The 23,010-nt window shown below is 52.7% G+C and overlaps 1 protein-coding gene across 12 annotated transcripts in view; it reads left to right on the top strand.

Moving 5' to 3' along the window:
* KIF6 (kinesin family member 6) overlaps positions 1–23,010 on the top strand; it is a 406,499-nt gene that overhangs the window by 379,858 nt on the left and 3,631 nt on the right. For 4 of the 12 annotated variants that reach the window (XM_081523234.1, XM_081523230.1, XM_081523233.1 and 1 more), the window contains 5 exons: positions 4,240–4,324; positions 5,472–5,607; positions 8,457–8,557; positions 16,465–16,554; positions 18,747–18,853. In XM_081523234.1, the coding sequence (XP_081379360.1) occupies positions 4,240–4,324; positions 5,472–5,607; positions 8,457–8,557; positions 16,465–16,554; positions 18,747–18,853 (519 nt within the window). Of the gene's footprint in view, positions 1–4,239; positions 4,325–5,471; positions 5,608–8,456; positions 8,558–16,464; positions 16,555–18,746; positions 18,854–19,546; positions 20,882–23,010 lie in introns of those variants that run through there. The other 8 variants (XR_014062975.1, XM_081523236.1, XM_081523232.1 and 5 more) reach the window with 6 other exon arrangements.

The raw sequence follows: 23,010 nt of genomic DNA, 5'->3' as shown, positions 1-23,010 counted from the left end.
TCCAAAGATCTGGAAGGTGAGCGGTGGGTAGAGTGCCATTCTGGCCTCCGTAGAGCACCTTACCTGAGCCCCTTGCAGATCTGGCATCCTCGGTGATTCCCACATGAAGTACTTGCATTGAAACTGCATGTAGAGCCTTGAGCAGTTTCTTTTTTTTTTAAGACTCTTTTGTTGTGGACCGTTTTTAAAGTCTTTATTGACTTTGTTACAATACTGTTTCTGTTTTATGTTTTTGGTTTTTTGGCCACAAGGCATGTGGGATCTTAGCTCCCTGACTAGAGGTTGAACCCGCGCGCCCTGCATTGGAAGGTGAAATCTTAGCTGCTGGCCTGCCAGGGAAGTCCCTTGAGCAGTTTCTTAACAAAGGGTGAGCATTGACTCACAGGGGCATCTGCCATCAAATCCTAACTCCGTGTGCCTGTGGTTGGGCCCAGCGGTCTTTTGCTTTTACAAGCTCCTTAGGTGATTCTCAGGTTCACCCCCAGTAAAGAGCCTGTGAACAAAAGAAGTGAGATTCACACATTTCAGACATGGACTGACTGTAGGAGAGTTTTAGGGGGTTGTGTGTGTGTGTGTAGGGTGCAGGGAGGTGATCTTTCCGGTGCCCCCCAAATCACGCCCACAGGAGGCTGGCCTTCCCCACCAGCGCCCCTCTTGTCTGTATGCTGCTGATTCCTGAACACCTGACACATCAGAGGTAGTGGGGTCACTCTGGGGCCGCGTGGGCCCTGCTTGAAGTTCCAGTCACTCTGACTGCTCGGGGGCTTCCTCTGTATGTGACATTCAGACCCACAGCCTCTGGAATTAAGCCCTCCTTCTTCGCTCGTGTGTTGTTTGGGGGCTGGCTGCCCACAGTGTGACCTCCTGGGCCCCGCAGGGCTGTGACCTCCTCTGCTCCCGTCCCAGCCAGGGGCCCGTGCTTGAAAGGAGGTGGCTGTCAGGTGACCGGAGGCCCTGTCGCTGGCCACAGGCCCAGTGGGCACCCACCAAGCCCAACTGCCCTTTCCTTGCTCCCTCTTCCTCTGTTCCTGCTCAGCCGCTTTGTCTGGTTCCCATTGAGCTCCCAGCCCCTCTTTCTCTTGAGAGACGGCTGATAAGCCAAGCCTCAGGAAGCAGCAGAAGTAGCCAGGGGCCGTCTCCTGGTGGGGTTACAATGCATTTCACTCGGCAAACATCACTTTGGCTGAGAGGCCCCTTTGGTTGCCATGGCAACGAGGGTGGCTTGCGTCTTGGGGGTACACTGTGCCCTCATTCTGGCTGCCAAAGTCCCTGAGTCCCAGGTTTCTTTCCCAGATCCTTTCACCACCCTGGCGCCACCTCACATTAACTATTCTATTCGCAGCAGCTTTGTCTTAACCGGCAAATCAACTACTTGGCTTGGCCATCAAAGGAACAGATCACGCCATTCCCTCTCCTCAGCAGCCCCCAGCCTCTCAGCTCTCGCAAAGCCAACCTCCCCCCCAGGCTCGTGAGGTCCAGCAAGATCTGGCCTCAGGTGAAGAATCCGCCTGAAATGCAGGAGACCTGGGTTCAACCCCCGGGTTGGAAAGATCCCCCTGGAGAAGGGAAAGGCTACCCACTCCAGTATTCTGGCCTAGAGAATTCCATGGACTGTATAGTCCATGGGGTCAAAAAGAGTCAGACACAACCTAGTGACTTTCACTTTCACACCTTCACTTGCCCCAGAGCAGGGTCTTCACTGCGCCCCTCAGGGAGTTCCTAGGTCTGGGTCGAAAAATGTTAAAAGGAAGCAGAGTCACAGCTTTTTTTCTTTTAACAGACTCGGAGATACATGTGCCCAATGCTGAAACTGTTAGGAAAGGAAATATTCCATTTCGAGTCCCATAGCTATCAGCTCGGTGTTGAGGTACTTCCTGACTTTTCCCAGAGAGGACAAGGGCCCATGAACACTGTGGGCACTGAGGGCACCTTGGACATGGAGTCTGGACAAAGAGCAGAGGGACCCGTCCCTGCCCTCAGGGACTTCCGCTGCCTGGGTCTGGGGAACCCACGGGCGACTAGGACGGGCATGTCTGGATCATTAGGGCCACTAAGATGCACCGGCTTAGGGGACAGCACAGACTTCCTCTGGGAAGTCTATGGTGTCCATGGAGTGAGACGCTTGCTCAGCCAGTTTACAAGTGACAGGTGACCCTTGACACAAGGGAGAGAGAAACAGGTGCCCGGCAGATAAAGAACAGAATCCCAATACGCTTAGCATATTTATCAGTGAGTTAAATAGCAACATAAAAAGCAACCGAAAGGGAAAGAATAAAGGCATGCCAGAATGAGGACCCCTCAGCAGGCTAAACCCTCAACGAATGGGAAATATTGCATTTGGGATCCAAAGGCCAGTCGCAGAGAAATAGAATGCGTTTTGACAACCACTTGTGAAAATAGGAGCGTCTGTCAACTGCCTATAAGATTAATAGAGAAGAGTGACAAACTGACATGGCCATGACAATGTCCATGCTGCTGACATACAAAAGCAGCACTAGATGTGGCCTAGTATAAGCATTTCGCTCTTTAGAACCAGAGAAACTGGGTTCAAATCCCAGCTCTACCACTTGTTGCTGTGTGAGTTGGAGTTAGCTACTGATCTCTCTGAGCCTCAGACTTTTACCTTAAATGAGTTGGTAATGCCTCTCCTGCTGGGTTATTTTGAGAATTAGCAATAAGGTGAATAGAGCACCTAGCCCAGTGCCTCACAGGACTTGGCAGGATCTGGAATACAGGAGATGCTCAGTAATGGTCATTGCTAGTCATTCACCTCCCATAGAAATATCGAACATGAATTTTTCAAAGCTAGGAGAACTGTCCTCTACCCTGCCCATCCTGGGCTTGTCTGGAATATGATGTCCAGATGCAGACTCCGTACTTAGGATCAGTTAGAAGATCACCATGTCACTGAGCCCTAAGATGAGGGACTTGGGCGGAGTCAGCCTGAGAATAAAGCTCCAGATGTATGTGACAGTTTGTTGGTGTGGTTGTTGTTAAAATATTTAAAGAATCTTCAGATTAAGAAGGAGGACATACTATGCTGCTCCAAAGATCCAAAGTAGAGGTGAAAAGAAGTTAGTGGGGCAGGTCTCAGCTCCAATTAAGAGGAAACAGAAAGAAAAAAAAAAAGGAAACAGAGCTGCCCTCAATGGAGTGTGCTCTTGGGCACAGCAGTGAGCCCAACGCCTGGCAGTATCGCAGCAGAAAGCAGTTGACCATCCTCAGAAATGTCATCGAAGGAGTTTCTGAATCCAGAGCCCTTGCAACTAAACAAACCTGGATTTAGATCCAAGCTCCTCTAGTTAGCTATGTGGCCTTGGGCAGGCTGACCTCTTTGAACCTCCATCCCCTTATCTGTAAGACAGGAGCAATGATACCTCCAAGAGTTCTGGACGGACTGTCTGATCATGTCCAGAAAGTGCCTGGCTCATGGTAGAGTCTCCCCTCCAAGGTGCAAAAAGTGGGGCTACATGACTTCTAAGATGCCTTCTGAGTAAAACATGCCGTACAACCACCGAAAGCCTCCTGGGAGGATAGACAGACCCCCAACCACCGGGCTATGGAAAGATGGGCTCCAGACAAGCCCAGTAGCACCCAAAGTGGGCAACCTGGCAGCCAGCAGCAGCGGCTGGCATGTCTGGGTCGCAGCCCTCACCTAGGACTTGAGAGGGTCCTGTCACGCTGCCCACAGGACAGGGCATCTGAGCGTGGTTCTCAGCCCCAGGTGTACGTTGGCTTAATCAGGCTTAGAAGCAGTGCTTCGGAGGGAAGTCAAAAGTGGGGTACGTGGATTGAGGCTGGAGAACTCGGCACCTTGTGTGGTGCAAAGTAAGATGTGAGCCATTTTAGTGATGCCTTCTTGGTTTATGAAGGGCTCTGTATCAAAAGAGGGGGGGAATGCTCTTTTGCATCTTCCCTAATGACTCAAGAAGGAATGAGGGAACCGCATGGGGAAAGGACTGATAGTGACATAAGGAAGAATTGCCTTCCAGTGACAGGCTTTGGACTGTGGGTTTATGTCCACAGCATAATCACGGAAGCCTCCTCGGGGCCTTTCGGCTGAGCAGAGGCTGCCACCCAGAGGAGGTGTGTGAAGCAAGCTCCCATCCAGAGACCATACGGGGACTCGCAGGGTCTCCTCTCACCTTGGGAGGCACGATAACTCTGTCATCTGCTCTGAACATCATCCTTTCCCTTTCTTCCTCGTTGGAGTGAGCTATCAGCATCTCCCTTCTCCAGGTATCTCAGAAAACATCCCCGTGCCCTCGATGCCAGACCAGCTAGAAGAGAAGCTGCGATCACAGCTGGAGGAAGAGAAGAAAAGGTGCCCTTTCCTTTCACTGCACACACCCTGATCCCTGCCCCCCACCCCACCACCACCACCCCTGCCCCTAGAGGACCCTCGGGACCACCTGGAGCTGTGGGGAAGGCAAGGGGGCCACCACCCCCACCCCGCCGACCCAGGCCTGCAGCTCCTCTGAGAAGTGGGTCATAAATTAGCTGGAGGAGGCACCGCCTTTAAGCAGGCAGTCATGAGGTGCAGGAAGCCAGCCGAGGCAGGGTGAGGCTGGAGTGGGGAGTAGAAGTTCCAGCCAGGCTCCAGAGCCAGGATCCCTGACTCCGGCAGGGAGAGCTGGTCGCCATCTGCAGCCTCTGCAGCGTGGGGCCCGGGCTGCAGCCCCGGAAGCAGCGAGTCTTGTCTGCTGCTGCCCTCTAGGGGAGCCCGGGAGTATGACCACGGAGGGCCTCCGCCTCGCTTCTCTTCTGAGGCTCCGTACCTGCAGGGTGACGAGAACATCAGACCCTCCTGCAGCCACTGAGGGCCCCAGAATGATTTAACCTGCAGAGCGAGGAGCCTCAAGCGTAAACAGACCTGCGGTCCTTACTGATACAAGCATCTCGGTTCATTTCTTCGTTTAGGCATTCAGCACAGAGGTTGGCTATCTCTTCTGCCCTGGAGAGATTTGCTTGCCGGAAACCAAACAAGAAACTTTCCTTGCTCTCAGGGGGCAATGATGTCGTTGCCACCCACCCCTGAGCTGGCTAGGCATGTGCCCCAAGTGGACCCTGTCACCCTGCCCTCATCCCCAGCTGGCCTGGGTTCAAACCCTGGCTCCTGTGTTTATTAGCTCTGTGCTGTGGACCAAGTTCCTTAACCTCTCCATGTTTCAGGTTCCAGACCCATGAAGGGGAGATGGTTATAATAGCGCCTTCCTCCTAGGGTGGTGAAGAGGATTGAATGAGTCTGTAGACAGCAAGTAGCTAGAACAACGCCTGCCCCTCAGTGCCCAGTAATGATCGCCAGCCTTCTAGGGGAGCCCTGGGCCCACTGGACAGAAACACACGGCTCTGGGCTCACACACCAGCGCAGTGCTCTGGCCTCGGGCACCACGGCCGCTCTGCTGGGCTTCTGAGGCTCGCCCTGCTCTCTCGAACCCCCCCTCCCCACCTCTTGTCTGATTCCACTGTAGATACAAAACGATGTTCACGCGCCTGAAGGCCCTGAAGGTGGAGATAGAGCATTTGCAGCTGCTCATGGACAAAGCCAAGGTGAAGCTGCAGAAAGAATTTGAAGCCTGGTGGGCCGAGGAGGCAACCAGCCTGCAGGTACTGGCCACTGTGCCCCTCGCTGCCCCGGAGTCCACCTTCCTCTTGCAGCCTGGCAGGACTGGCAGGCAGCCGGGGAGGGGCCGGACAGGCAGCCCTCCCCTGGGGGGGTGGGTGCAGAGGGAAAAGAATGGGGGGCCTTGACCCACACCGAACGCACTCTCAGCCCCTGCCTTCTGAAGTGAGTGCTCAGTAGTAACAAGGAACGTGAGTGGTCCGGGGCTCACTCTTCCCTTGCCAGTGCCTGACCCATGGAAAGGTGGGGGTGGGGTGCACAGCTCCCCAAAAGCCAAGGGATTTGCCACCGTTGCTCCCTGTGATGGAGTGACAACACTTGATTGTTCTTTATTACAGTTATATGTATATTTTTGATATATGTTATAAACATATACACAAGGTAAAATTACCATAATCCCACCACTTAAGGATAACCAATATCACATGTTGGATTATATTATTTTATATTTTTATGCATGTACATCCATCTGCTTTTATAAAAATAGAGTCATATTAGTCTTTTTTTAAGAAAGAAATCTTCCTTCTTTTTAAATATGAATTTATTTATCTGGCTGTGCCGGGTTTTAGTTGCAACCCGCGGGATCTTGGTTGCTGTGTGCGGACTCTCTAGCAGTGCTGCACAGGTTCGGTAGCTGTAGGGCATGGGCTTGGTTTCTCCACGGCTTGTGGGATCTTAGTTCCCCGGCCAGGGATCGCACCCGTGTCCCCTGCACTGCAAGGCGGATTCTTAACCACTGGACCACCAGGGAAGTGCCCATATTAGTCTCTGAGTATTACAAATGCCTTTGTTTTTACCTAGCTGTCCAGCCTGCCACCTCTTCCATATTATTATTCCATGACATCACTCCAAGGCCCTCGCTGTTCAAGCATGTGGATCTATTTTAATATATTTAATCTCCTATTGTTTAATGTTTAGGTTGTTTGGGGACTGGTTCCCTGGAAACGTATTTGAAGAAACATTTTTGCATATTTCCTAGGTAAATTCCTAGAAGTGCTCTATAATATCATAAAGGCTAGAATAACCTGTTAAGAAATGTTAGTACGAACCCCAAGTTCCAACCACCCTCATGCGACCTCCCCTCAGTTGTGTACAACGAAGGAGATGACATACACATAATTCTACCACTCGTGGGGCTGGCAGAACCCTTCAAGGTCCTCCCACAGGCTGCTCGCTTCATTTTAAGGATGAGGAAGCTGAGAGGCACGGAAGATATTTTCCCAAAGACACAAGCAGCCAGTAACCCGTACGTTCCTGCCGCCTGTGACCAGACAACGGAGAAGCCTATTTGGATAAAATTAAATACACACAATGACAAATAAAACCAATGAGACGGAAGTACAGTTTTTGCAATATTTTAGCAGCAAAGTTATGGTATAATAATATGTATACTGTTTTACAAATGCACGAATTAGTAAGATCTGGGGGAGTGCTCAATATTTACCAAAATTTCAAAGTAGTGAAGAACACAGATATTTCAAGATTTCTGCCCCAACTGTAGTGTGGTCTGAAAATAACTGTGATCTCTGCTGGTTACGGAGTCACTGGTGCCACCCACACTGCTGTAGTCTGTTGTCGATGTTTAATCACCGAAAGAAAGGTTAAATTTCAGGTAGAAGTTAGGAAGGATAAAGATGTCCCCATCACACTCACAGCGCCCCTGGGTTCTGCCCGTTCTCCAGTTAGGAAGCCCCCCTCGGAGGTCATCAGTGGGTGAGGCCGTTAGCCCCTGCTGGTGCCCACGGGCATCTGGCCGCGGGTCAGTTGTGTAGGTCATCCCGTGTGACCCAGGAAGAGTCCCGTCGAGGCTTCAGACCGTTTATTACTCACATGGACAGTGAGAGCCAGGGTAGCCAAGGTGTCTCTGTACGTGCCTTCCACCCTGCAGGATGTCCCAGAAGCAGAAGGGACCAGGCGACCCCAGCAGGGGCGGTGGATCACGTGTAGCTGGGGGGTCAGCTCCATGCAGCCACAATGCCTGGGGAGGAAGCCTGAGTGGGGCAGGCAGAAAGCCATAAGCCTCATCAGAAGGCGGGAGGTGACGAGAAGCTGCCTCTTGACAGTCCCCGAGGGAGATGGCGAGGCACGGGGGAAGTGGCCTGGCAGCAGCTGCTCACCAGCCTCCCACGCCCTCCTGTTCTGGGAGAATCGGGGCGGTGGGGGGCGGGGGGGGGCGTTCTGCTAAGACTCGGATCAGCTGAGGTTTAAGTGCTGCTCTGGAGACCTGTGTGGAGATGTACTAGGTCTCTAGGACCCCAGCCTGGATGCCCCCACATACAGTGCTGAACACGTCACCCCTGACTCTGCCAGCATCTCTTTGGGACGAGGGAAGGCAAAGCCAAAAGGACTTCTGGAGAACTGTCAGATCACATTTTACATTATCTTTTCTTAACCTCAGAAAGTAATACAGGCTCTGTGCTCTAGAGCCCGCAAGCCACAACTCTTGAAGCCCTCGTGCCCTAGAGCCTGTGCCCCGCAACTAGAGAAAAAGCCCTGGCAGCAAAGAAGACCCAGCACAGTCAAAAATACATAAATAAGATTTTTTTAAAATTGTATTTAAAAAAAAAAGTAATGCAGGCTCAATTTGGAGAACTCAGAAAACACAGAAAAGCACACAGAATGAATCAAACATCACCCCTTAGCCTGCTGTCCAGGGAGAATGTTTCCACGCCCATCAGTAGGGTCCATGGCTACATCTAGATCTATTTTTTCCCCATACATGTTGTATATTCCAACTTTTATAGCCAGTTCTTTCCCCTTGAGAAATACATCAAAGACAGTTTCCCATGTCATTAGATTCGTGCTAACACTGTGAAACTTTCTCCTGGACCAGCAGGTAAACTCCCCAGCAGTAACTCCATCGAATCACATGAAGCCCTTTCCCCAGATGTCAGAATCCCAGCTCGAAAGGTCCCAGCTTCTCTCTAACAAAAGGTAAGAGGAGAACCAACCTGCGACAAGTTGGGGTGCCCTACCTCTCTCCCCCAACTCAGTCTTGCTGCTCTAAAAGTCTCTCTGTAGGCTGCGTCATCCAGGAAAATAAGTGACTTGTACTGTTAAATTAGTTGAAGATAGCCAGCCAGTGGCTTTCACTGAGGCTTGTGGGAGAACCTCCCCACTCCCAGCCCTGTCCCTCTGGCTCTGACAGCCAGGGGACCTGCTGCCACAGTGACAGGAAGAGCAACTTAGCCAGACCGTGGGAGCGGTCCTGCCCCAGGGTAGGAAGAAACGATTGGCAGAGGGGAGAAGGAGACGTGACCTGGGGAGGCGGGGGGATGTTGGTGGAAGGCAGCAGGGAGCAGGACCCAGGGAGCTCTGGCAGAGGACTGTGCCCTTGCCCAGGCTCAGGAGGGGGCGCAGAGCAGGTGGTGGAGCCAGCGACACCTGCCTGGTGCAGCCTCCGTCCCTCAGATGGGCCGGCCAGCGTGGTGGCCAGGCCAGCGGGAGCGGGGCCCCGACCTCTGCCACCAGGACCTGATCCTCGACTGGGTCTGAACGGGAGCTGAGCTCTCGTGCTGGAATGTGAAATAGAGCTTTTCTGAGGGGGTAGGGATGGGGATGCCAGACAGTGTCCTCTATATGATGCTATGATGAGAACGGCGCTTTGCCTCTTGGTCTTCTTTTCAAAAACCCATAATGCCCATTGAATCATGAGGAAAAGGTAAGACAAGTCCCAGTTGAGGGGCATTCAACAAAATACCTTCCCAAGGACATCAAAGGCAAGAAAATTCTGAGAAACCATCACAGGCAAGGGGAGCCTGAGGAGATGTGATGGCCAAATGGAATGTGCTGTCCTGGATGGGGACTGGATAAGAAAAATTCAGAAAATCCAAATAACAAGAGGACTACAGTTAATAACAGTGTATCAGCATTGCAACAAATGTGCCTCACGAATGTGAGATTATATAATAAGGGAAAGGGATGTGGGGTACATGGGAACTCTCTGTACTAGCTTTGCAACATCTCTCTACATCTAAACCTACACTTGGCATCCCCTGGTGGCCCAGGGGTTAAGACACCAGGCTTCTATACTTCAGGGGGCATGGGTTCAATACCCCATGTTTAGGGAACTGAGATACCACATGCTGAGTGGTGTGGCCAAAAAATTTTTTAAATTTTTTAAAAATGTACACATATTGTTAAAGCAGCCAACCAGTGAGCCATCCACCACATGACTGACATGTTCCCTGGACTTCTTCACGCCCCCTAACCTAGCCCTTGGGGCCAGCACTTTGGCTTATATTCCAGCTTTAGGAAACATTGCCAATGTGAGTTCTTAAGCCCCAGGCTAACAGCCAGCAAGGTGTGTCCTCTTTGGCTACCCTGGTGTTTTAAAAGACAGTTTAGATCCCACAACAGAAAAAAATTGAGAAGTTTATAAATATGAAAAAATGCTGCTCTATGAAAGACACCGTTAAGAGAATGAAAAGATAAACTACAGACTGGGAGAAAATGTTTGAAATATATATATAAATGTCAGCCAAAGATCTGAACAGCCACTCACCAAAGAAGATATACAGATGGCAAATAAGTGTATGACAGGCTGCGTTATAGGACATTGCAAATCACAATTAAAGCAACAGCCAGATATCACTGCACACCTGTGAGAATGGCTAGAATAAAATATATAAGACAGATACCACCAAATGCTGGTGAGGATGTGGAGAAACAGCAACATCATTCATTGCTGTGATGTTCTGAATTCTGAAATTAACAAGAGGTGTGGCCAAAAACAAAAAATCAAACAAAAAACAGCGGAAAGACCTGCAGTTTCAGCCCAACTCCAGGCTCCATGTTGAGCAGCAGTTTTTCCTTCCCACTACCCCCCCCCGCCTCCTCCCTCCTGCTCACTCCTTCACTCCCTTCGTCCCCTCCCTTACCCTCCCTTTCTCGCTTTCCCTAACCTCCTGCATCCTACATTTTTTTTTCTCTTTTCTCATCTTCCTCCCAATGCTTCTCTCCCTCCTCCCTCTCCACCAAGGCAACTCTCTATTACTTGTCCATGTGTCCATCCACTGCCAACTCCTCTAAGAGAATGTCCACCCTGGATTGGGTCTAAGACCCAACCACTGGGCAGACCTCCTAGGATCTCCTTGGGAAACACTGTTACAACCCTCCCCCATCATCTGCCTTGTCTGAGAAGAACGGCCCATCTGGCCTTGGCCTTCCAGGACATTCCTTGGGTATCCCAAGTTTAGGGCTTCCCAGATTGTGCAAGAGGTAAAGGACCCACCTGCCACTGCGGGAAAGGTACGAGATAGAGGTTCGATCCCTGGGTGTGGAAGATCCCCTGGAGGAGGGCATGGCAACCCACTCCAGTGTTCTTGCCTGGAGAATGCCATGGACAGGGGAGCCTGGCAGGTACAGTCCATGGGGTCGCAAGGAGTCAGACACGACTGAAGCGACTGAGTATGCACACACCCATCCCAAATTAAAGTGATCCCTGGGTGTGCTTATCATAGATCCTAAACCTTGAGGTTCAGAACCTTGGACCTCGAAGGTGCCCATCAGCTCACCATGGGTTACCTGCAAGGAGTCTCCTCAGTTTAAATTTTCACCCAGGGTGCTCTCCTGAGCCGCAGGCCCTCGGGCAGGTCAGCATTCCCCTTTGGGATGCCCTTGTCTCATACATAAGCTGTGTCCAGGTCCCTCTGTCACTATCCTTCCACAAACAGATGAGTGTCCCAGCTTTCAGCATTGAAAGCTGCCAGAGCGGGAGAGTGGGAGTCCAGCTGCTGGTCTCCCCTGAGCCCCAGAGAGGCCACTCCCGATGGACCCTCCACAGCCCGGAGGCTGGTCCTCTACTCCTCAGGCTCTGACAGAAGCCTGACTTCATCACATCCCAAGGGACATTTAGGGCCTGTGGGCCAATCACATTAAATTCACAGCACTCTGATAGGCAACCCAGGAGGCCTAATCATTATTAATAATACTTATTAATCCTTATGAAGAAAGAGATAATCAGTTCTGATGGCTGGCATGCTGTCTCTCCAAGAAGGCAGTCTGCATGAGAAATGAATTCACTGTCAAAGGCTGGAGGGTCAGGAGAGGGGACAAAGGTCATTGCGGTATGACCCTGAGGGTTCAGAGGCTGTGGCATCCTGGGACGCTCCTGCAGCCTCGGGGCTGGAGGAGTCCTTTCCCTCCACCCACCCCTGCCCCCCACACCCTCCACACCCCCATCCCCCCTGCCCTGGAGTCACAGCCTCCATACTGCACCATCCTCGTGCATGGGCTGCTGGAGGTAATGGGCTGGGCGGCTGGGGCCCCACAGAGGGTGCTGGATGCCCCCTCTGCCCTGGTGTGGTCACGCCCTCTGCCCTGCCAGGTCCAGCTCCGCCCTCTTCCGCCCACTCCCAACTCTCAGCAGCTGGCACCTGTGAGCATTCTCCAGCATCTTATCTGGGAAACCATTGAGTTCCTGAGCCACTTTGTGTGCTAATGGCTGGATCTTGCAAGACTTGCTACAGTCTCCAAACTGACCTCGGCCTGGTGTCGTCACAGCACCTGCAGGATGGAAAGCACTTTCTCCCTCCCGTGTTGAGGCTGCACCCCAGACACCATTCAGAAGGAGCTCTAGGAGCCGGCGTCTGTTCTCCAAAGAAAGGTGTGCAGAGCCTGCCACCTTGCGGCCCCCTCCGGTCCTGCAGCAGCCCTGGCCAAACAGCACAGATGCCCCGCTCTCCCAGACTCAGTGCAGAGTCTCTGAGATGCTGGGGGTGAAAAAAAATCCCAGGTTCTGTTTGCTTTCCTGTTTGTAGGACTGGCAGTCCTGAGCCAGTAGAGGCAGGTCCAGGGTAAGAGACCCTGCCACTGGCTGAGACGGGAAAAGGCAGAAGGCTGGAGCTGGGGAGGAAGCGGTGCTCGCGGCTAGAACAGCAGCTTGTGGGCAAAGCCAGAGCCCCTGTCTCCAGCCCTACTGCCAATCGTCCCGCGAGTCCCCATCGGGAAAAGGAGGGCTCTGGCCACGTGACTCTTTAGGCCTCGTTCTGCTCTGACTCTGCAGTCTAGGCAGGACAGAGTAAAGCACGTGAGGGGATACCTCGTGTCACTACCATCCTGCACAGCTTATCTCTTCACCTCCTTGGGATGCTGCTGGTTTCCACTGTCTCCCAACCGGGGTCCAAGGCAAGGAGCCCACATCCATTAAAGGTGCAAAACTGCATCTGTGGAGCTGCTGGCTCTGACTCCTGACTCAGGGAGCAGAGAGTCAGTCAACCAGGGCCACCCAGGGTCATCCACATGGCCAGCAAGAAGCCGTGTGTCTCCAGCATGTGTGTCCTCAGAATGCCAGAATTGAGTCTGGTTAATAAAGCACAAGTGGTTGGGAATCCACCTTCCAGTGCAGGAGACACTAGTTCCATCCCTGGTCCAGGAAGATCCCATGTGCTGCGGGGCAACTAAGCCCGTGTGCCACAACTGCTGAGCCTGTAGTCTAGAGCCCGGGAACCAAGACTACTGACCAAACCCCGTGCCTAGAGCTGAGTGCCCCACAGCAAGAGAAGCCACTGCAAGGAGAAGCCCATGTCCCACAACTAGAGAAAGCCCACACGCAGCACCGAAGGCCCAGCACAGCCAAAAGTAAAAATAAAGCTCAAGTTCTGAAGCTTCGCAGAGTTGTGATTAAATCCAGATAACGCCACTTCCCAGCTGGGTAACTTTTAGAATCTCTTTAACCTTCCTAAGCCTCAGCTTTTCTCAACTATATAATGGGGATGAGGAGGCTCTCGAGAGGATTAAGTGGGGTGATGTTTGCCGAGCGCCCTCCCAGGACCTGTGTGTAGCCGGCGTCTATAAATGACAGCTGTGATCATTGTTGTCTTTGTTCAGCTTTCACAGCCAGTACATGCAATGCTCTGACAATGAGAATTAATGTGTAAACATCTGTTATAGACTGAATGTTTGTGCCCCCGCCAAATTCATGTCAAACGCTAATCCCCGGTGAGATGGTATTAAGAGGTAGGGCCTTTGGGAGGTAATTTGGTCATGAGGGTGAGGCCCTCAAAAATGGGATTATTCCTTGTAAGAGAAGTCCAGGGACTTCCCTGCTGGTCCAGTGCTTAGGACTTCGCCTTCCAATGCAGGTTGTGTGTGTTCGACCCCTGGTCAGGGAGCTAGGATCCCAAATGCTTCGCGGCCCAGAAACCAAAACATAAAGCAGAAACACTGTTGTAACCAATAAAGACTTTTAAAATGGTTCACACCAAAAAAAAAAAAATCTGAAAAAGAAAAGGTTCCGAGAACTAGCTCTCTCTCTTTCTGCCTCGTGAGAACACAACAAGAAGTCAGCAGTCTGAAACCCAGAAGAAAGCTCTCATCAGAGCACAACCATGCCAGCACCCTGACCTCAGACTCGCAGCCCCAAACCAAGAGAAATGATGAATTTCCATTGTTTATGAGCCATTCGGTCTATGGTACTTTGCTCTAGCAGCCCAAACTGAATCAGTCAGAAATTAGTACAAGACGTAGGGTGTTACTGTAACAAATACCTAGAAATGCAGCAGCAGCTTCGGAACCGAGTCACGGGTAGAAGCTGGAAGCGGTTTGAAGCTCGTGCTGTAAGACACTAAGATCATCATGAATGGACTTTTAAAGGCAGTTCTGGTGAGGGCTCAGAAAGGAAAGAGGAGGGACTTTCCTAGTGATCCAGTGGTTAAGAATCTGCCTTCCAATGCAGGGGATGCGAGTTCAATCCCTGGTCTGGGAGCTAAGATTCCCCATGCTGTGGGGCAAGTAAGCCCGAGCACCCAAATGAAGACAGAGTGCGGCCAAAAAAAAAAAAAAAATAGGAAGGAAGGAAGAAAGACAGGAAAGAGGAGAGCTGTAGAGAGCATGTCCATCTTCTTAAAGAATAAAAAAATAACCATGTAGAGAATGTTGGCAGAAATATGAATGGTAAAGACCATTCTGGTGAGGTCTCAGAAATGAGGAGCATGCTACTGGACACTGAAGAAAAGATGATCTTGTTCTAAAGTGGCAAAGAACTTGACTGAACTACATTCACGTTCCGGCCTTTTGCAGAAGGAATAATTTGCAAGTGACAAAACCGATGTTTAGCTGAGGAGATTTCTAACCAAAGTGTTGCAGGAGTGGCTCTGGCCCCTTTTGACTGCTGAGATCAAAATTCAAGAAGAGAGAAATGATTTGAAGATGGAATTATTAAGCAAAAAGGAACTAGAACGTAAAGATTTGGAAAATTCTCAGCCTATTCATATTGCAAAAACCGAGGAAATGTTTCGGAAGAGAACGCTGGGAGACTAGTGTGGGTGTGGATTGCAGGCTTCATCAGCCTTCCTAGAGGGAAAACTGTGAGACTGAACTGAAGGGAAGGAGATGAGAGAAAGAAAGGAAGGCTGGTGGACCTCTTGGATCTCACAGGACGGGACTGTAGAGCTAATCCAATGTGAATGGGCATTAGCCCTTAAGTCAAGGAAAGAATGACCACAGAGGCAATTCACAGATCATCACAACTGCCTCCTCTGTTTCAAAAGGGGGGGGGCGGCGGTGCATAGCCTTGCTTTCAACAAGCCAAACAGCCTCTGCCCAAAGATGTGGAGGTGGGGCCGCTCAGCAGAACCATAAGGGACCTCCACCCATGGGTCCAGAAGACAGGACCTTCACCCCTAGTGGGTCTGGAGAGCAGAGCATCAAGCCAAAGAGGGTCAAACCTTAAGATCCCGTGAAGTTTGCATTGTAAGTTTTGAGTTTGCTTGGGACCTGTCACTCCCTTGCCCTCTCCTATTTCTCCCTTTTGGAATGGAAAAGGTAAAATGGATAGAAATGTCTATCTTATGCTTTGTCCCATCACTGCATTTTGGAAGCACATAACTTGTCAGGTCTCACAGGTTCACAGCCAACAAGGCATTTTTGCCTTAGGATGAATCCTTCTTTGAGTCTCACCCATATCTGATCTAGATGATATCTCAATGGATGAGATTTAGCATTGATGCTGGCACAAGCCGGGGGCTGGTGGAGTGAAATGAATGTATTTTACATGAGAAGGACATGAATTGGGGGAAGTGGGGTCAAGGGCAGAATGTTATAAACTGTATGTGTCCTCCAAAAATTCGTAAGTGGACATCTAACCTCCAAAGTGATAGTATTTGGAGATGAGTCTTTAGGTCATGAAGGTGGGGCCCTCATGAATAGGATTTGTGCCCTGATAAAAAAAAAAAAAAAGAGGCCAGAGAACTCACTCTCTTTCTACCATGTGAGGACACAAGGAGAATCTGGCAGTCTTGACCTTGCAGACACCTTGATCTCAGAACTCCAGCCTCCAGAACAGTGAGAAACAAATTCCTGTAGTTGAAGCCATCCCATTCATGGCATTCTGTTATAGCAGCTTGAATGGACTGATCATCATCCATAGCAGAGAAGTCTCGGCTTCTGCCATAGTCAGGTAGAGCCACCATAAGAGAAACCATAGACTAAGCAGCTTAGACAACAGAAATTTATTTACTTCTGACAGTTCTGAAGGCTGGGAAGTCCCAGGCGAAGGTCCAGAGGGATCAGCTCCTGGTGAGAACCTCCTTCTGGTCTGCAGACGGCTGCCTCCTCTGTGTCCTCACACAGCAGAGCAATAGCTCTGGTTTCTTTCTCTTCCTCTTCTTGTAAGGGCATTGATCCTACGATGGGGATTCCACCCTCGTGATCTCATCCAAGCAAATTACCTTACAAGAGCCATGGGCTCCAGATACCATCATGCTGGGGAATCAATTCCCACATCTGAATTTTCGGGAGACACAAACTCTCAATCCATACAGCTCCTAACTATAAATTCTAGATTTCTCCTCTGCAAACCTCCTTCCATACATTTTTCTCCTGTTGATCTGTCTTTACAGTGATGTGTATGCCAGGAAGATCCTGCCCTCGCCTGGCCCCGTCCTGCACAGCCAGGAGCAGAGCAGCCCTGGTGCCCCCAAGGAGAACAGGTCTGTGGTCTTCTTCCCCCTCTGACTCCCGCAACAGCCCTGCCATGGGTACAGCGGGCTGAAACTGCCAGTCGGCTTCTCTCACAACCCCAGCAGCTCCTCAGGGCAGTGGCCTCACAGACGGAGCCCAGGGCAGGCCTGCACCCTGGTACCCCAGGAATTCCCCGGAATATCTCACAGATGCCAACTCCCAGAGCTGAGGAAGTGTCCCCAGAGTCCCTGGGGCCCCGTGCAGGCAGAGTTGCTTCACGTGCGTGCGTGCATGCTAAGTCGCTTCAGTTATGTCTGATTCTTTGCAACCCCATGGACTGTAGCCTGCCAGGCTCCTCTGTCCATGGGATTCTCCAGGCAAGAATACTGGTGTGGGTTGCTGTGCCCTCCTCCAGGGGATCTTCCCGACCCAGGGATCAAACCCACGTCTCTATGTCTCCTGCATTGGCAGATGGGTTCTTTACCACTAGCACCACCCGGGGAGCCTGAGTTGCTTCATATGCATGTGTGCTAAGTTGCTTCATTTGTGTCCAACTCTTAGTGACTCTATGGACGATAGCCCGCCCAGCTCTTCTGTTCATGGGATTCTCCAGGCAAGAATAATGGAGTGGATTGCCATGCCCTCCTCCAAGGGATCTTCCCAACCCAGGGATTGAACCTACATCTCTTACGTCTCCTGCACTGGCAGGCGGCTTCTTTAGTACTAGCACCACCTGGGAAGCCCATGTGTCCTTGTAAATCGACGTACCTGAGGCCGCTAAAGGAACAGGAGCCAGCCCAGGGGCAGTTCCATGTAGCCCACCAGCCCCACACGGAGTCCCCAGGTGGGAAGGGATGGAGCTGACAGGCCTGGCCTCAGGCTGAGCAAAGCTGATGCGGCCCCTACCCCCAACGTGTGTCTCCACTGCCCTCTGACTAGACTATCCTGTGAGCCCTGCTTCACCCGGCAAGCCCTGCTCTTCTCCACAGGCTTCCCAGGGGTGAATTCCACCCACCACCACCCCCCACTCCACCCCTACACCCCCCACTCTGGACGGAAGGCACAATTGCAGGGCAGCCCCCACCTCCCTGCCCCGGCTCTGCTCTAGTTCTCGCTGAGCTGCAGTCAGAATGCCAACTATTGCATGAGATGACAAGCAGCCCTCTGTTATATACAGTCCTCCCCACCTCCGAAGGGAGTGGATACTGTCCACGCCGTGTGGAGTGACGGGTATGAGGACGGATGCATGCCAGAGCCAGGAGAGCACCTCGTTTGAATTTCTCAAGGAGAATTTCACATGTAGGGGTTGGATGGAAAATGAGAAGGGAGAGGGGGACTTGCATCCCTCCGTTTTTAAAGGGGAAAATCTCACTTCTTCCAAATCTCATTGACCAGAATCCGGTCACCTGACCACACATAGCTGCAAAGAAGGCTGGGAAATGTAGTATTTTGAATGTGGCAACTTGCTGGGCTAAATAGTATGGTTCTGTTTTTAAGGAGAGAAGGGAAAAGAGCTACCTCTGTCTCAGGAGCAACTAGCTAAGGGCAAGCCAGGGGGCTCCTCCAGGGCCGAGGTCATGGTCAGGCCCAAGGCAGGGAGGCCAGAGGGGCAACTAGAATAACAGGGAGCTGAGGAAGCAGGAAGCTTCTGCAGGTTCCCAAAGCCTCGGGCCAGGCCTTGCGGTCACCTCCCGTGGGGGTGGGGGTGCAGTGGGGTCACGTCCTAGAGGATATGACACCTAAGCCAGGGGCTGAGGAAGGCAGGCCCACCATAGAATGTGGGGCAGAGAGAGGTGGGGGTGAGGGGATGGAGGAGGTGCTAAAAGCACGTGCAGCCATGCGAAGGTCTGGGGATGGAGCAGCCCAGAAGGAGGAGACAGCAAAGCAAAGGGCCAGAGGCCGGGAGGAGCCTGGTCTATCATCAGAGTAACGAGGTGGCTGGAGTGCAGTGAGCAGCCTCCATCACACAGGGATGAGTCTGAATTTCATTCCAAGGCTGATGAGAAGCCACGAAGGGTTTGAGCCAAAAGACCAGGTGCCACGTGCCTCGCGTGGGTGCAGAAGGCCTGCTGCGGGGGCTGCAGAGACGCGGGGGTGAGAGCGGGCAGCAGCCACCGATGCTGGATGAGATCCAGCCGTGAGCACGGGAAAGCACCCTGGAAAGGTGAACCGCAGGGCCAAAGGTCAGGCATGGTAAAGCGTGATGTGTCATTGTCCCCAGCATCCCTGAGAGGCCAGTGTCGTCCGTCCCTCTCACAGGGGACAGCCAGACGGACTCCGACATCCTGGCCTTCATCAAGGCCAGACAGAGCATCCTGCAGAGGACAGGTAAGAGCCCCTTCCCCGGCAGCTCCTCCAGGGCCCAGGTCATGGTCAGGCCCTAGGTTGGGGGAGTAGGGGCACGGGTGGGGAAAGTTGGAACAACAGGGAGCTGAGGAAGTAGGAAGCTTCCTCAGGATCCCAACGCCTCGGGCAGGGCCGTGCGGTCACCTCCTGCATTGCCCACCACTGCCTCCTCCTGGAGACAGCCCCAGAGGGCAGCCTTGGACACTCCGAGACGGGCCAAGGGGGTGGCTGGCCCAGGGGCCCCTGCCCCACTTGGCAAAGCGTCCCTCCATCCCCAGCTCTTTAGGATCTCTGGTCACCTGTCCCCAGAGCCAGCTCCCCTCTGTCAGCCCGCTCCAAACAGGAAGGGCCGACCGACGGTTTGGGGATTCGTTCAACCCCCAGCTCGAAATCTTACTCTCCTGTTGGAGCCTGGTTCTTGCCAGCGAGTTGCAGGTGTGAACACCACTTGAAGGCCCGGGCCCAAGGACATGGGAGCAGTTAGAGAAGAAATATGTGGTGTGTCAGGAGTTGGAAGAGAAAGAGAAGGCCCTGCCTGGCCTCTGTCACTGGCCTCCCCTGCTTCCTCGTGGCCCCTGCCCTCCCGCGCGGCAGGACTTCTTCCCTATCCCTGGAGACCCACAGGGACCGGCCTCCATCTGGGGCCCCTGATCCCAGCCCTGCTTTTAATCTTAGCCTCATCCCAGTAATCCAAAGGCTACTCGTCTGGCTTAGCATCGCTTTCACACGGCCGCAAGGCACCAGACGGGCGAGATGGCCGCCTCTTGGACCCTCTGCGGGCCGACACCTGCCGTGAGAGGCCTACAATCAGCTTCACCTCCAGCTCCCTGCAGGTTAGACTGCAGGAGGTTTGCACACGGGTAGAGCGAACCTCTATCCATGTCATATTGTCCTCCACCCTCGCGGGGATCCAGCCTGCCGACTGTTTCTCTCCTCACCACTATCATCAGCAACACCAGCACCGCTGTCAAGTCTCTTCTGAGAGCGGGGACAGGCTGGCTCCGCCACCACCCTGCTATGACACCTGGTGACATAAGTCGCCTTCTCTCATCAGCAGCTTCCTTGTCTCAAAAAGAAAAATCTGAATTCAGATTCAGTACTCTCCAAGCCACCCCCCTGCCCAGTCACCCCCAAATACTCTAATGATACGTATCAGACACAGAGCAATACTGGACAGCTAGTCAGTAAATAAGCACTGTGTTTATTAGGCACCTTCTGTATGCCGGGCACTGGACCATAGTGCTGGGGCCATATCGGTGAACAAGACTGAAGCCCTTGACATGCTGGAAGGAAGGAAACAGTGAACACATCCCAGAGACATAAGGTCATCCTCGGTACCAACAAGCACTCCAAAGTAGCTGGAATACGTGATGCATAGAGATCCCCAGAGAGATGCTTTTATCTGGGAGAGGGAAAGGGGGGACTCAAAACTGAGGCTGAGGAGTGCGGATGACGCAGCCATGCGGCTTTGGGGGCCAGGGTTCCACTCACTCTGGGAGGAGCAGCAAGGGACCAGCCCGGAGGGGAAAGACTCAGCTTGGTCACGGGGTGGGACAGAGACTAGCACGCCTGGGGGCAGGCGGCCAAGCCAGGGAGGAGGGCAGGATCCCACAGGCCTCCTGGGCTTGGCTTCCGCTCCAGGAGTGCGTGGTGGGAACTCGGGAAAGAATTGAAGCCATAGCGTGATGTGATCTGACCAGTGATTTGGAAAGCTCACTCCGGCCAAGTGTTGTGCGGGCCACGGAGGACCAGGAGCCAGCGATTCTCAGGGAAGTACCTTCCTGGGAAGGTCCGGATGGCTCGGACTTACTGCTGCCAGCGTAGGACACGTGGGGGGTCACAAAGATTTGTTTATACACTGAAAGGAATGGCCCAGGAGGGAGGGAAAAAAAATGGAGGGGAATTTATGATGTGGGAAAGAGGACCAAAATGCAAGAGAAAGTTCTTGGAGCTAGGAGACACCCCCACCCCCCCGGAACAAATTCATAAAATTCAACCATTTGTCCTGTCCAGAAGTCTACAAATACGCAATATTTTAAAGTTCCGCTTACTCAGCTTTTGTTTCACATATTAGCAACGTGACCCTCCAGCCCTCTCCGAAGAGAAGAGGCAGACATCCAAGGTCTATGTCAGGATGGCATATCTTCCTGCTAACATCAGGCCTGGCTGGTGCAGAAAACTGGATCAAAGACTGGGGCACTCTTTTTCTTTTTTTTTTTACTATTTATTTTTATGTATTTATTTTATTTGGCTGCACCAGGTCTTCGTTGCAGCATGTGGGATGGTCCATTTTCGTTGTGGCATGCGGAATCTTAGTTGCTACATGCACAATCTTAAGTTACCTGACCAGGGATCGAACCCGGGCTCCCTGCATTGGGAGCAGCACCCACGGAGTCTCAGCCACTGGACCACCAGGGAAGTCCCCGAAGCCTGGGGCGCTTTCATTATGATGTTTAGAGCAGGTTACCAGTTATACGTCTTCTTCGTGAACATTATTCCATGTGGCGCCCTCAACATGCCTGTAAGGCGCACAGAACCATGGGTGTGATCCCCCTTTTGACAGGAGAGGAAGCTGAGGCACGCGCCCCCCTCCCCGCGCACCCCTCTGCAATGGCAGAGCCAGGAGAACCCAGGCCTCCCGCACTCTCCACTGGGCCCCGCCGTCTGGAAAGCCAGCCTGCCGGCGGCTGTTTTCCCTCGGCCTCCACCCTCCCTGCAGCTGGGGAGCTTTGTTCTCCAAACAAACGGCAGCCTGGAAGCAATTCATCAAAACAAACACTAGTTCGAGGGTTCAGTTTTTATTCCCCAAGGGGAGGAAAATAATCCTGGGTTCTTAGTGACCGTGGGGCCCCAGGGAAGCTGAAGACAGGGTGACAGAGGGCCCCTCTCCGGCCAGGTCTGGGCTGCAGAGCAGCAGGTGCGGTCTCTTCCGCCTGCCCCCGCCCCCGACGCAGGGCAGATGGCCCTGGCCCACCATACCACGCTGTCTACACAGCCCACTTATCAGGCCTCCCTGTGGGCAAACACATGGGCCGGGCCCAGGCACCTTGCCCCACCCGCCCCAGCCAAAGCAAACAGTGCCCGTCCCTGCCCTGGGCCCCTCTGCTCTTAATTCAGTGGCTCTGTCTGGCCGGGCTCCTTCACAAGTGCTCGTTATAGGGGATTTGTGACCGTCAGCCAAGGAACAAGAGCCCGGAAAGGGTGATTTAGCCGGCTCTTAGGCTTCACCAAGGGCCAGGATGAATCTGTTTGATTTAGGATTCCTGGGGAAGCTGTGGAGCGTTTCAATCCCTGCCAGGGGCACACGTGGACAGGTATATCTCCCCCGGAAGGGGCGTTAGTCATCCACGGTGTCAAAGCTGCTGTTTCTAGCTGCCAACGGTGCCTTTGAGAGTGGAGAAAATGAGATTAACCCCTTTCTAGAATCTTCCTTAATCCCTGAGTTTGGAAGAATGTCTGTCTGGAAACTTGATGTTTGCTGTGACCCGCCCCCACCCCGTGACCACAACGCCCTCTTCTCCAGCCAGGAGGAGCACCCCCAAAGCCCCCCTGCACCCCCAGCCCCAGCACCTCCACTCTGAGAACCCCTGGCTCTCTCCTTCCATCAGGAGCCCTCTCAGAGAAACGGAAACAGCACAGATCTGGGAAGGAAGAGACCCGGACGTAAAGGCTGTCCATCTCTGCCCTGGGTGACCCTGGGCTGCTCACCTCCTCCAGCCTGCCTGTCACCCCTGTCGGGTTCAGATTCCACCTTTGCCCCGGTGGGCAGCTCTCCTGAGACAAGGTCCACAAAGTTCCCTCGTAACCTGCTGAGCGCCAGGGAGCCATCAGTGGGGAGACTGGCCTGTGTGTTGAGAACTGATCCAACACGGTGAGGTGTGGTAGTGGTTTCAATGGTGTAGCAGTGCCCTCCACCCTGAGAATCCACAGTCACAAAAACCCCAGCATCGACTGGCCGCTCCATTACTTAAATGAGGTTCATAGGGAATGAACTGGAACCAGCACATTTGTTGGGAGTGGAGGTCGATCTGTGCGAGGAGCTATGTCTCTGCATATCATGCACTCTGAGCCCAGCCCTGGGCCCTTTCCTCTCAGCCCCATCCTCTCCCCAAGTCCTCACCGCAGGCAAATGTCTGAGG

This window comes from Giraffa tippelskirchi, chromosome 8, assembly GCF_054371585.1.
Source record: "Giraffa tippelskirchi isolate mGirTip1 chromosome 8, T2T-mGirTip1v1.2.pri, whole genome shotgun sequence".
Lineage (NCBI taxonomy): Eukaryota > Metazoa > Chordata > Mammalia > Artiodactyla > Giraffidae > Giraffa > Giraffa tippelskirchi.
Note: the sequence above shows the minus strand (reverse complement) of the source record. Positions and strands in the feature narration are given on the sequence as shown.